This window comes from Melospiza melodia, chromosome 11, assembly GCF_035770615.1.
Source record: "Melospiza melodia melodia isolate bMelMel2 chromosome 11, bMelMel2.pri, whole genome shotgun sequence".
NCBI classification, from domain to species: domain Eukaryota; kingdom Metazoa; phylum Chordata; class Aves; order Passeriformes; family Passerellidae; genus Melospiza; species Melospiza melodia.
Genome location: NC_086204.1, coordinates 29,093,067 through 29,105,329, shown reverse-complemented (window position 1 = coordinate 29,105,329; position 12,263 = coordinate 29,093,067). Strand labels below are relative to the sequence as shown.

At 43.2% G+C, this 12,263-nt stretch overlaps 1 protein-coding gene across 12 annotated transcripts in view; it reads right to left on the bottom strand.

Annotated features, from left to right (window-relative positions):
* NFIA (nuclear factor I A) overlaps nt 1-12,263 on the bottom strand; it is a 248,614-nt gene that overhangs the window by 29,757 nt on the left and 206,594 nt on the right. For 7 of the 12 annotated variants that reach the window (XM_063166225.1, XM_063166222.1, XM_063166229.1 and 4 more), the window contains 3 exons: nt 10,804-10,982; nt 8,030-8,195; nt 194-285 (listed from right to left, as the gene is read on the bottom strand). In XM_063166225.1, the coding sequence (XP_063022295.1) occupies nt 194-285; nt 8,030-8,195; nt 10,804-10,982 (437 nt within the window). The remainder of the gene's footprint in view (nt 1-193; nt 286-8,029; nt 8,196-10,803; nt 10,983-12,263) is intronic. The other 5 variants (XM_063166224.1, XM_063166230.1, XM_063166234.1 and 2 more) reach the window with 2 other exon arrangements.

The window sequence follows — 12,263 nt, the reverse complement described above, 5'->3', positions numbered from 1 at the left end:
AAAAAAAAAAAAAAAAACCACAACAGACAAACAAACTGCAAGTGACATTTCACTGTAGTTACTGAGACCATGTGGGTGAAGTGACAGCGGCAGTGCAGCTGCTCCGCGGGGACACGTTAGAGGACACTGGAGGAGGAGGAGGAGGAGGAGGAGAAGAGGCTGCAGGCAAACAGAGAAGTCGAAAGCGGCCCACCTGAGTCTGTTGAGGGATATTTACAAAGCTTGGATCCCGTGGTCCAACACTGACGAATCGGTTTGCGGGGGAGGTGCTGGGTGTCGAGTAGGCTGTGAAGGGAAGGGACACATGCGTTGAGGAAGCGGCACTAGATTGCACACGAACAACACCAAAACACACTGTCTCAGAGCCACCTAAGCAGATGTTTGACACAGAAATGTGCGAACGTTTTAGAGAGCGAGAGTTTGGTTTGAGACACTGGAAAGGTTCGGGCTTCGTGGTGGGGGGATCAACACGTAGGGGACTGGGCTGCTGGGAGAGAGGGTGGCCCCAAACGTTGGCTCAGGGGAGGGTGGGCAGCTCTCCAGCCTGAAGGAGAACCACTGCAGGCCTTTCCATGATGGGCGGGCACAGGAGATTTCTGCAGGTCCTGACTGTTTTCACTCGAATGTCTGGTACCTCTATTTTTAACAGAGTTTTGTATAGCAATGAAATTACCTAAGTGCTCATTAACAGAATCAGACCCTTTATTTCATGCTAATCCAGCGTTCTCTCTGGATATAAAGTTTTGGTTTTTATACTGCTGTGGTCTGCACTCTCTAAAATGTTCACTTGATGTGTTTGACAAACTAGGGAGATCCTTTCGGTAAAAAATTAATGGGTTGCAGTTTCACTGGGGTGGTAAGTGCAATCAGTCTGAAGGCTGAAGCTGCCTTTAAAAACTGGAGTGGCTCCCATAAATGTAAAGCTATTAAATGCAATGCAAGCCAAGAACCCAGATTACTTCCAAACTTGAAGTACTTTAATGATTTTATTGTTGCATTATATTCTCTGCTGCAACTGTCCACAATGCCACGTACTTCCACATCCAAAAGCTTTCAATGCATTTTTAGTCTTCCTCTCATTTGAAAACCCTCAAGCAATCTTCTCTCTTCCTCAGTTTTTTGCATGTTTAGATCTAAATAACGCAAATAGATGCCTCAATACAAAGAAAGCTCCTATCTATTTTGAATAAATTTATGGGAATGCATTCTGCTGAATAAAATCCCCAGACAACCTAACTATCCAATGAAGAGACAAAAAAAAACCACAAAAAACCAATAGTAAAAGGAAAGTTACTTGCCAAATTCCAGTCAGGCTAAATATAATGTTGAGGCCTCAACATTACAGAAAAGTAAAGTGAGAAGACACTGAGTTGGCTGTGGGGGGGAAACTCTTTTACCTTTCTGAAGGCAAATGTTTGGTGAAGAGGAATTACCCTTTAGGAGCCTTTGGTTTAAGGCTGTGCCTAATCAGACCAATGCTCCACCTTGGCCATTGTCACCTCTCTCAGAAGTCATAAGCAAATGCAACCAAAACAGGTCACATATTTACTTTCTCCCATTCTTTCCCACCTCTGATTATTTTCAGCTCAGGGACTTCCTGTATTAAGGCCCTGGAGGGATTTCTCACCCAATGCCTAATCTGCACTTGGACCATGTGGATGTTCTGCCTCCCTCAAAGCCCTTGGGTGATGAGTTCCCAAGTCTAGAAGCATGCAGAACCTCATCCTTCAAGTCCCACAAACGTCTTGTGATGCCTCTTAGCTCTCACAGTTTCATCAGAATACTTCTTTGTATCAAGATTCCCTGAAATCACCCCAGGAACTGCATATCTTCATTTCCTACTGATATGAGGGGAGATATCCTGGATTCTAAGAAGGAATTTTTCCCACTTGTTTCTGGTGCGGTGAGCTTTTCTCTCCAAGAAGCTAACACTTGCAAAAATCATGCAAGGAACACTTCTCCTTCACAAAGTCTTAAAGGAATTTTAATGTGCGCTAATTCATCTTCCTGAGATGGTTTTGCAAATTGTGGTACAGCTTGGATATTATGAACAGGTAAGCTGGATGTTACTCCTACCTGCAAATCAAGGAAGAAATTTACTGAGTAGATGTGGTGAGATGTTCTCATCACCTTTTACCATGTTAATTTGGTTAATAATTCAAAGAAGCCACACATTTGCAAAGGACATTTTCCTGTTGCTAGTGCCTTGTATTAGGATTCTTCTGTGCTGTCCTTTGTGGAGGTTTTTTTTTTAAACAACTAATGAACTAATATTGTGCAAGACTAAGAATTCCTTCTACAGTGGGGAAAATTAACTTAGAGCTCAAAAATCAAACATCTGTTGTTTGGTTCTCCTGGTCTACTTTTAAAGAAGCAGATTGAGTGGAGAGGCCATTTAATCCCTTGGAGCAGGTAAGTTCCACCCAGAAGGGAAGGAACTCAAGATCTTGTTTACAGTTCCCCGCTGGCAGATACTTTTGCTGTGATATTTGGTAGAAAATCAAAGGGGAACCAGCAGAATGCTGACTTAAATGGCTTCTCTGTTCAAACAAAAAAATTCGAAAGCATTTGAAAAGTGTGTAATATGCACAAAAGTCCCCTCAAAGCTCGCTGGGTGAGTTGCTATGTACACCTTCCTTCCGCTCCAAACCATGTTTAACTTGCTTTCTGAAAATACTTGGATGTCAGCTTGGTATTTCCTTCAGGCCATGGAACTGCACTGCTGAAGCCAAGGAGGGAAGAGCACCAAAAGGACAAATATGCAGAGGATTTACACTGGACTCTCCCAAGGTGCTGTTCCCTCTTTGCTGTAAAATGTCCTGGGATGTTTATGGGTTGGAAGGGGCCAGTTTGGCTCAGAATATTAAGCTGATATGGAAAACTCATTCCCCTGTTAGGGGGAGATTTGTTTCAGGAAAGGGAGAAGTACTGAGTGTTGCTTAGACCATGATCAACTTCCAGCTGCATCTTACTGTCTTCAGATAAACACCCTTGGTTGACATGAAGGTGGGATTTCTGGAAATCTGATCCCTAGACTTTGCCCCAGAACTAGGATGGGGCAAACTGTCTCACTGGATAAAGCTGGGTCACATTATAATATAGCATAAATATAAGCTAAGCCTATGCTGGAGTCTTCAAACTCCAGTTTGGGAAAAGCCAAAGCATGGGAAGGAACAAGGAACAGCAGCCAGGTCTCTTAGGCAGATCTTCTCCAGATTTTATCAGCTTTGCTCCATGGGAATTGCAGAGACCTACCCTGGTTCACACCAGCTGAGAGATGTCCTGTTGGGCATGAACAGCAGCAGCTTCCTGCCCAGCCTGCTCTTTCTGCTACTGGAATTCACTAAGGATTGTCTGCAACATCACAGCCCACAGCCAAGGAATGAATGTGATGCCACAAATTTGCTATGATGCTTCACTTCAGGAACAAGCAAAACAGGAGCTGGCAGAGAAAGAACATTTGCTCACACAGACAGCTTTGATATTTAGCCAAAATGGCAAGAAATTGTATGAAAGACAAGACAAACAAACAGTTTTGGGGATGTTGTGTGTTTTAAAGTTGCCTGCAGTAGGGAAATGTCACTTTTAAATATACTTTCCTGAAATAATTGCTATTGAGAGCAGGAGTGTGTAATTTGTCATCTTTCTGGATTAAAAGGACTGGTAAAGATGATTTGGGTGAGCGATAACCTAATGTACCCCTAGGTCTCCCTTTCACAGACCAGGATGACAGGTACATGTGTTTGATGTGAGGAGTTGTCCTGTTCCTCAAGCTGCAGCAAGAGGATTGACTGGAGGAATGTGGTGCAGTAGAACAATTCCTGCTGCAGAACATTCTGCAGCTGAGGATCTGAGAGGGAACTGCAAATTTCAGCAAATTGAGTGATGGAGTCAGCCCTCTTTTTTATGGGTGGGGAAAGGAGTGAACAGAGCGCTCAAACTCGCCCAGAAAGTGCTCAGCCAGTGCATAGCAGAGGAAGGCAGAGAAAGCCAATCTGATTGCAGGATCATGGGAATGTTTAGGTTGGAAAAGACCTCTAAGATCATTGAGTCCAACCCCTACCCCAGCACTGCCAAGGCCACCACTAACCCATGTCCCCAACCCCCTCCAGGGATGGGGACTCCACTACTGCCCCTGCTCCAGTGATTGACCACTATTTTGAAGAAATTTTTCTCAATATCCAACCCAAATCTCCCTTGGTGTGACCTGAGGCCATTTCCTTTTCTTCTGTCCCTGTTCCCTGGGAAAAGAACCTTACTAATCCCTGGCTGTCCCCTCCTGTCAGGAGCTGTGCAGAGCCACAAAGTCCCCTCTGAGCCCCCTTTTCTCCAGGCTGAGCCCCTTCCCAGCTCCCTCAGCCTCTCCTGTTCTCCAGACCCTTCCCCAGCTCCATTCCTTTCCTTGGACACTCTCCAGCACTTCATGGTGTGCCCTCACCAGTGCCCAGCACAGGGGACAGCCCAGCCCTGGTCCTGTGGCCACACCAGAGCTGATCCAGCCCAGGTGCCTTTGGCCTTCTTGGCCACCCTTGGACTCATGTTCAGCTGCTGCTGCCCAGCATCCTCAAGTCCTTTTCCAGCCACTCTGTCCCAAGCCTGGAGAGCTCCACAGGATGTTGTGACCCAAGGGCAGGACCTGGCACTCGGCTTTATGAATCCTGTACTACAGCCACAAGATCATTCTCCTCATCCTGACACAAATGCCATTTAACAAGAAAACTCTTTTGTTGAAGGGGACATTAACAAGTAATGAGTTCATTTAAGTTAAGAGTTGTGAATCTCAGAAAATAACACTTTGTTTTAAAAAGCTGTTTAAAAGGGTGTACAGGATGGCAGTATCTTAGGCTGCTCTGGAATGATTTAATTATGATAGTGATAAAGCCCAAGTGGAATGTTGTGGAGGTGGTGTTTGCTTTGGGCAGTGAGATATAAAACCCCAAAACTGCCAAGTTCAAGAAAATATTGTGTTGTGTTTGCAATGGGTTACCAACCAAAGAAAATCAAGAAGAGATCTGAGATAAGATAATGCTGGGTCTTTTGATATCAAAGATATGTTCAATTGAAAAAGGTTTTTGTGGAGGAAAAATTAACTTCCCAAACCTCGTGAATCCCATCTCCATTGTGCCATCTGACTGAGGAAAATGCTGGCTTTCCAAAGGGACAGGATTCACAGCTGAAACTGTCAGCTCCCAGAGCATGTTTGGCCACCCAGTAGTGGCAAATCCCCAGTGTGCATCTCCAGGGGCTCTTCCTTCCTTGGACAGCACTAATGTTCATGTTTTGGTTAATGTCACAGCTGGAGAGTTTCACTATTGCTCTGAGAATCATTAACCACCTTGTTGTGATTTTTAGCTCTCGCTCCCAGGAGGCCATGCTGTATTGAACAGCTGCTCCTGGCTCCTGCACCCCTCAGGAGGGCCATATTCCAATTTTTGGTTGGGCCGTGACTGCATTTTGTTTCTGCTGAGGGCTTTCTGCTAGACCAAAAAAGGGAAGGAGAATGGAGCAAATGCCAACCCCTTTCACTCCATTTCCTCGGGAGGAGGGGGGATCATTCTCTTCCACACGGCTAAGGAGAGAGTCTGGCCAAAATTTAACATCACTCCTGCCTTTGTTGCATTAGTGACTTTCCAATATCCCCAAGCCCTGCGGGGCAGTCAGCCATAGCCCGGCGACACTCCCAGAACCGGTGCGCTCCAGCAGCCCGTAACCATGGAAAACACCTTTTTGTGAGGCTTTTATGGAACTCTGGTGAATCTGCACTCACTGTTCGAAGGCTAATATTTAGTTAAGGAAAAAATAAACACGCAGGGAAATGGAGGGTTGCTCCTGATTGACACGCTGAATGGAGCCCAGTGGGTCCTCCTGGCAAACCCTGCCTGCGACGCCTCAAACTTCAGTTTGCTTTCCTCTTTATGTGGCCAATGCTTCCACTGGCTTTGCTTTACATGTCATAGTTTTTCTTAGAAAATATTTCCTATAATCTATTTTTCTGTAAAATTTTTTCCCTAAATTAAATTATATGCTTGTTTACAACTGGAGTCACTGCTATTCAAACCCCTCACCAAAAGGAAGATGCGTGCCTGAATATGTACAGAACTATATGTTTAGTCATCAGCGTGGCTAATTAACAAACAGTAATTATTTTCCTAATCTTTTGTTTAAATACCATTAACTGGCTGCTCTTGAGAAAACCTCCATTCCCAATTAACGTGGCAGCTGTCTGCTGAACACAGAGCCCAGTGACCAGCCCCAAGCAGACACCAATGGGTATCCTGCTCCCTTCAGAGGAGAAATACCCATTTTTCTGCCAGCTGAGAATCTGGCCAGACACCCTCTGAGCTTGTTTACACAATCACAGTATCATAAAAATTAAGATTAGTGCTAAAATGTTGTTGGGAATTTTTTTCTTTTCTTTTTGACACCAAACACTTCCAGTAAACTGAGTCACAACCGTAATGACAAGTACACACTGACCTAGTTTTGTTTTTCCCGGTTCTGAAGGCAAGGAAATAGCAAGGCACTGCTGACTGTGCTCAGTGATAACTATGACTAAACATTAACCTTTTAGATCCCACCGCTGAATCTTATTGATAGGACTCAAAAGTCCCCTCAGAAAGTGCCAAAGCTTCCTGACAGCACCAGTGTTGGTCTAAGGTCGGAAAGAGGAGCGGAGAGGAGGGAATGAATCAACTTCTGCACTCAAGAAAAATCTGCTGATCAATTCGAGAAGTCCTGATTCTAGAAGATCGTGTTCACCATCTTACCAGACTGTCTCATACTAAAACCCATTTCAATTTCCAAGCGAGCCAGAGCATCTTGCTGAGTTTGCAGTTGATGCACTATCGTGTAGCAGAAGGCAATGAAAACCTCTGAGGAACTACCAGATTTTAAAAATGCCCCCTGGAACCTGTGCAAGTCTCCTGAACTGTATATAAAGCTTTAAAAATGTAGGCTTCTCTTGGTCTGAAGAGTGAGTACCTCTCTGCACATCCAGCAGTGGTTGCATATAGCATTTAAATAATAAGCTTGAAAAGCACACAAAGGGATTTGCTCTTTCGATTAGATTGATTTTTGTTTGTGGATGTTATTTGGACTCCCTTCACTGTGGAACAAGTCCCCTACAGTTGCCATTAAAGCACTGAAAGCTTCCCTTTTGTTTTTAAATGTCAGTTTGAGCATAGCTTCATTAAATCATTTCACAATTAACTCCCTGAACATCCAGACTTTTTTTTTTAAAGCATCAGACACAGCTGAATTGCATTTGTTTCCCAGAAGAGTGACTCCAAAGTGGAATCCCCAAGTGTGTATCCAGGAATTCGTAAATTTGACTTGTGGCTACACAAAATGCATATGGGAGCCGTGTGGGTGGTGGGAGGGGATTAGAGCTTTCTCCCTGGCTTCAAGACATACCAAAACGTGTTGCCTAAGATGCACGGCGTAAGGGAAAGATGTCTGGCTTAATCTGGGAAGATTTATTCCCAAAAGAATGGCAATTGAAGTAAACTGGAAAGGATTGTTAGTTTAGCCCAGTGTGTATAAGCAGGGATGTTCTCAAGGAGATTGCCTGACTTCCATGTGGGATCTGTCCTCTAAAACCTGGCTTGAGACACCAACTTATCACAGAACCATGGAATAGTTTGGGTTGGAAGGGACCTTAAAGATCACCTAGTTCCAACCCCATCTAGGGCCACCATCCCCTAGATCAGGCTGCTCAGAGGCCCACCCAAGCCTGGCCTTGAGCACTTCCAGCCATGGGATATCCACTCAAATCCTCATGGCAGCAAACAACACCCCAAAGATCCGAGCTCTGTGTCACAGCTGAGCCACCGGCCTCGATTTCCCTCACACGTGTGAAATGCCAACCGAGTCAGAAACAAAACTGCAACCTTGAGCTAAGGCTTTCCCTGCTCACACAGGAGCAGCTCGTGGCTTTGTCCATGGCGGAGAGCAGAGAGCTCTCCTGCTTGCCAAGGTGTGTGCAGGCCTCATCCCTGCCCAGTGTGCATCCCGCTGCGTCTATACTTACTTGGAGAAGTGGGAGAGGTGGCCCCTCCTTCTGTTGATGTGGTTGGAGGTTTTGTGTCTGGCACTGGCAGAGGCACAGGCCTAGCCATTGGTGGCGGAGGTGGTGGTGGCAACATTGGGGTAGGAAGGAATGGATTGTGCACCTTGCCTTGGCTGCTACCATTGGGCTGCCGAGAAACAAGCAAACAGACAGAAATTATACTAAAAATCAGCTATTAGGAACCTCCAGTAAAAACAAATCTAGTTCAAAAACTGTGTGCAACACATTTACAGTTATTTGAGAGGCGGCAAAGAAAGTGCTGGCTCAAATTCTCCGTGGACTTCAAGGAACATCGTGTCAAACTCTGTGAACCTTGTGAAACTATGGAAATTCTGGCTTTTAACCACTTGTCCTATTAGCAGCTTGTCTGACTAAGATTAAATTGTCCTGGATTAAATCCTATTCCTCTTTACATTTCCTGCAGCACTAACCCATGCTCAGTGAGAGGGGAAGCAGTATTTTTGACCCCTAAAATCCCCTGGTTTCGTGCCTGTGCTATACCCTCAGGATATCAGTGTCTAGGACTTGAGTGTAAATTTCTTAAAGATACTGCTCATTAAGAGAAAAAACAAGCGTTTTTGGTGGTCTTAAAAATCATGCTGCTATCTCATTACAGGAAAATGAATGAGTGTATATTAAAATAACTGCTCTCCCACATCCCTTTTGAGTTAGCAATAGTGTAGCTCTTGGTTTAGCTGCCATTAGGATCATATGGAGAAATGACTGAACTTAGAACAGCTTCATTTTACACACTGGGAGAAAAAAACCACCCTCCCTTCAGTCTGGGCTGTGGTCAGTCACAGGCTGAAGGGGATCAGCTATATGAGTGTGGTCTTTCAATTAATCACCAGAAAAATGTGTCCGTAAGTAAAAGTGTTTTCAAGTATCACAAAAACAGGAATCAGGCTTAGAAAAACATGCCAACCCTCCCCCCAGCTTATTAAGTTTACATTTTAAATGTAACCCAGCCTGGACACTTGAAAACCATACAGAGAGATGCCAAATACCATTATAAAGAGAAAGTAGGACAGGCTGTGAATCAGGTGTTCCATTTTAGTGACAAAAATGATGAGATCATTTTCGACAGCACTCTACAAATTGATCTCACTGCAGCTCTTCTGGCACTGCACATTGGCTTTTCCATTGATGATAAAAGCTCGGCTTTAAACACAGATCCATATTCTAAGTACTGCTAAAGAAAATAATATTTTAATTCCTGATAGGGTTTCCATTAGCCTGAATTGCCAGGGACAAAATACCCATCCTGGCAAAACACTTGGGACTTTTATTTTCGTTTCACCTGCTCTGGCACTGACAAAAGGCCTTAAAGCCGTGGAGGTGCAAATCACACTTGTGCTGGAGCAAAAAATGGTTCAGGGGATAAGTAAGACTCGAGTTCATCTGCATTTAACTTAACAGCACTCCCACAGGCTTCAAAGACTGCAGTTGCTGGAGTTTGCAGCAAGGAGCAATCCTTCAGGGATGTTTATTTTTCCAACATCCAGCACCTTTAATAAACTAATATATTAGTGACATCTCTCAAACACTATCTTGTCTCCCAATTAGGTCCCTTTCCTGCCAAGAAGACCCCTGCTGCCTGTTCATTGTGAGTGTGCTAACAGTTCATAATGCTGAATGGTTTGGGATAAATTAAGCAAATGAATACTCAAGGAAAAAGAAAAGCACTGTATTGATTTGTTGTCTAGACATAAATGTATCTGCTAACATATTGCAGACATTATTCAAAGCCAGGACTGGCTGGAATAAGTAGAGTCAGTTTTTCTGCTGGGGAAAGGAAAACACTGAGAACAATACAGCTTATTAAATAAGTGTAATAAATTAGATGCTAATAATTAAACTAATTCTCATTAACACTTTCAGTATGTCAGGAGAGAAGCAGTAATTTTGCCAGTTATTACTTCATTGGCTGGAAAAAGTTACATGCATTACATTTCATGAAATATTCAGAGCATTATTTTAGATTTGATTTACATAAAATTTATAAATTCTGTATTCGTCCAGAATGCTATTTCAATAATAGCAAGATGATTCACTTTATTTGATTAAAAAAAAATGAAAATGGTTATTTGAAGCTTTGGAACTCTGCTTAATTTTTCATAGAGATAAGGGGAAAAGATAACTGCTTACAGAAATAACAAACCATAATAAACTGTACTTTTAACATCTTGAGTTCAAGTACTGGTCAACTTGATCTAAAGTGCTATAAGGCAGTATCTTTTTTTTCTTTTTTTTAATGAACTTAGCTGATCTGAAACATCTGTTTCTCACCCTCCCTTTTCCTGCTCTTTCCCCCCCACTCTCCCCTGAACTTCAAAAATAATTAATAAAAATTATTCTGCCTTCGTATTTTGTTAACCCTGGTTCCACAAGGGTTACAACACATGCAGCAAAGTCGTTTGTGGGGGGACCCAGCAGGTCACTGAAGCACCAGCTTCCCTGACACTTTAAGCTGCTTCCACCACAATGTGGTCGAGTGGTTTTTTGGGGAGGACTCTTGCTTGTTTTTTTTAAATGCTTTTGGAGCACAGCACTATTATTTTATATATATATATATATTTTTTTTTTTAATTTTTTTTTGTTGTCCCTTCCAGCATCTCCTCAAGGTGCGCTCCTTCAGGCGCCACGCTGTTACAACAACCCCATCCATCCCTAACCCCCTGGTTAATTTTTACAAAGGACAAACACTTCTGAAGAAAGAAAAACGGCTTCCTTACATTTAGGAACCCCACCTGTCCAGCCTGCTGACCAGCGTCGGGGCAGACAAGTTGGACAAACTCTTTCAGAGTCTCCTGAGGATGATAGCGGATTGCTGGGTGTGAGAAGTATGGCCCAGGCTGTTGAATAATGGGTGATGTTGGAAAATGAAGAGTCGATGGTGTTGCATGTGGACTTGCTATAGGAAAGAAAACAAAGACGTTATATAGAGCTTTGCCTCTGGAAAATAAAACAGTTTAAATCTGTTGTAGTTCTAAGCAGCTTTTTTTTTTTTTTTTCTTTGCTATTGGTTTGTTTTTAAATGTACAGTATTGTTTATACATCAATTAATATATCAGACCACATTGTGTCCTACACTCACTCCATCTAGATCCTGGAAGCAAACGGAGCCAGACATTTTGAAGGATTTTCTGTGTTTTTAGTGGACACGTAGCAAGGAATCAGCAGTCCTTTGTGAAAACTATTCATCACCTTAAGAGCAGCCCTCATCAATCAGGCAATAAAAAAATGTATTTGGGAGATTAGGGTTGATTTAATTGACATTTCATGTAACTTGGATTTGCACATACGAATCCATTTTACATTGTAGTATAAACGGTCGATAATTTAAAAGCAGTCTAACACTTCTTGTTGTTGGGCTGTTTTCCCCCATCTCACTTCAGGAACATTTATTTTAAGTAACGTGTTTTCGTTTAATGAACATGCACAAAGTGGCGAGATCGTTTGGAAAATCACATTTACATTTCTCCTGAATAACGCTGGGCTCAGATCTTCAGCAAGCCCCCAGCTCGCTCTCGGGGATGAAGTTTAATTTGGTGAATTTATGGGCCAACAAGCCATCTGGAAAATGCACTCCAGAGAAGATGCAGAGGTGTGATGTACACCAGCCCGTTGGCAATGACCGATTTCACCCTCAGCTGATTTCAGCAGAACTACGAGTGCAGCTCCAGAGCCTTTTGCTCTCCTGCATTATGTGACACCTTTGCCCAGTTCCTTGGCCTTCAAAATATATTGTGTTGGACTCTTGTTACCCAACAGAGCTTCCCATTGTTAGCTGTCGCCACGAGGCAGCAACTGCTGCCACTTGCAGTGCCATGAATTCTCCCTTTAAAATGAGGATTCACTCTTCCTTCAGAATGACCAATTAATCTGGTTGCACACCAGCTCATCTGTAAATCATTGTTTATTTCTCACCAAACAGTCTTTGTTGCTCCCTAGGAGTCTTTCAGGGGTGTCCATGTGCAGAGATTGTGCTCGTACACTGCATATGACCAATCAGATAAATGCTATGCAAGGCAGGGGAAATCCTACAGAAACTCAGGTGCTGGCTTGGAAATAATTTAAATATACAAGAGGGGAAAAAAATAAAAAAAAGCCTTTGGCACATTTGGAAAAATTGGAGAGATGCAGGAAAGTTAACTAAAATCAAACTCAAATGAGCAAACATTCATTTCATGAT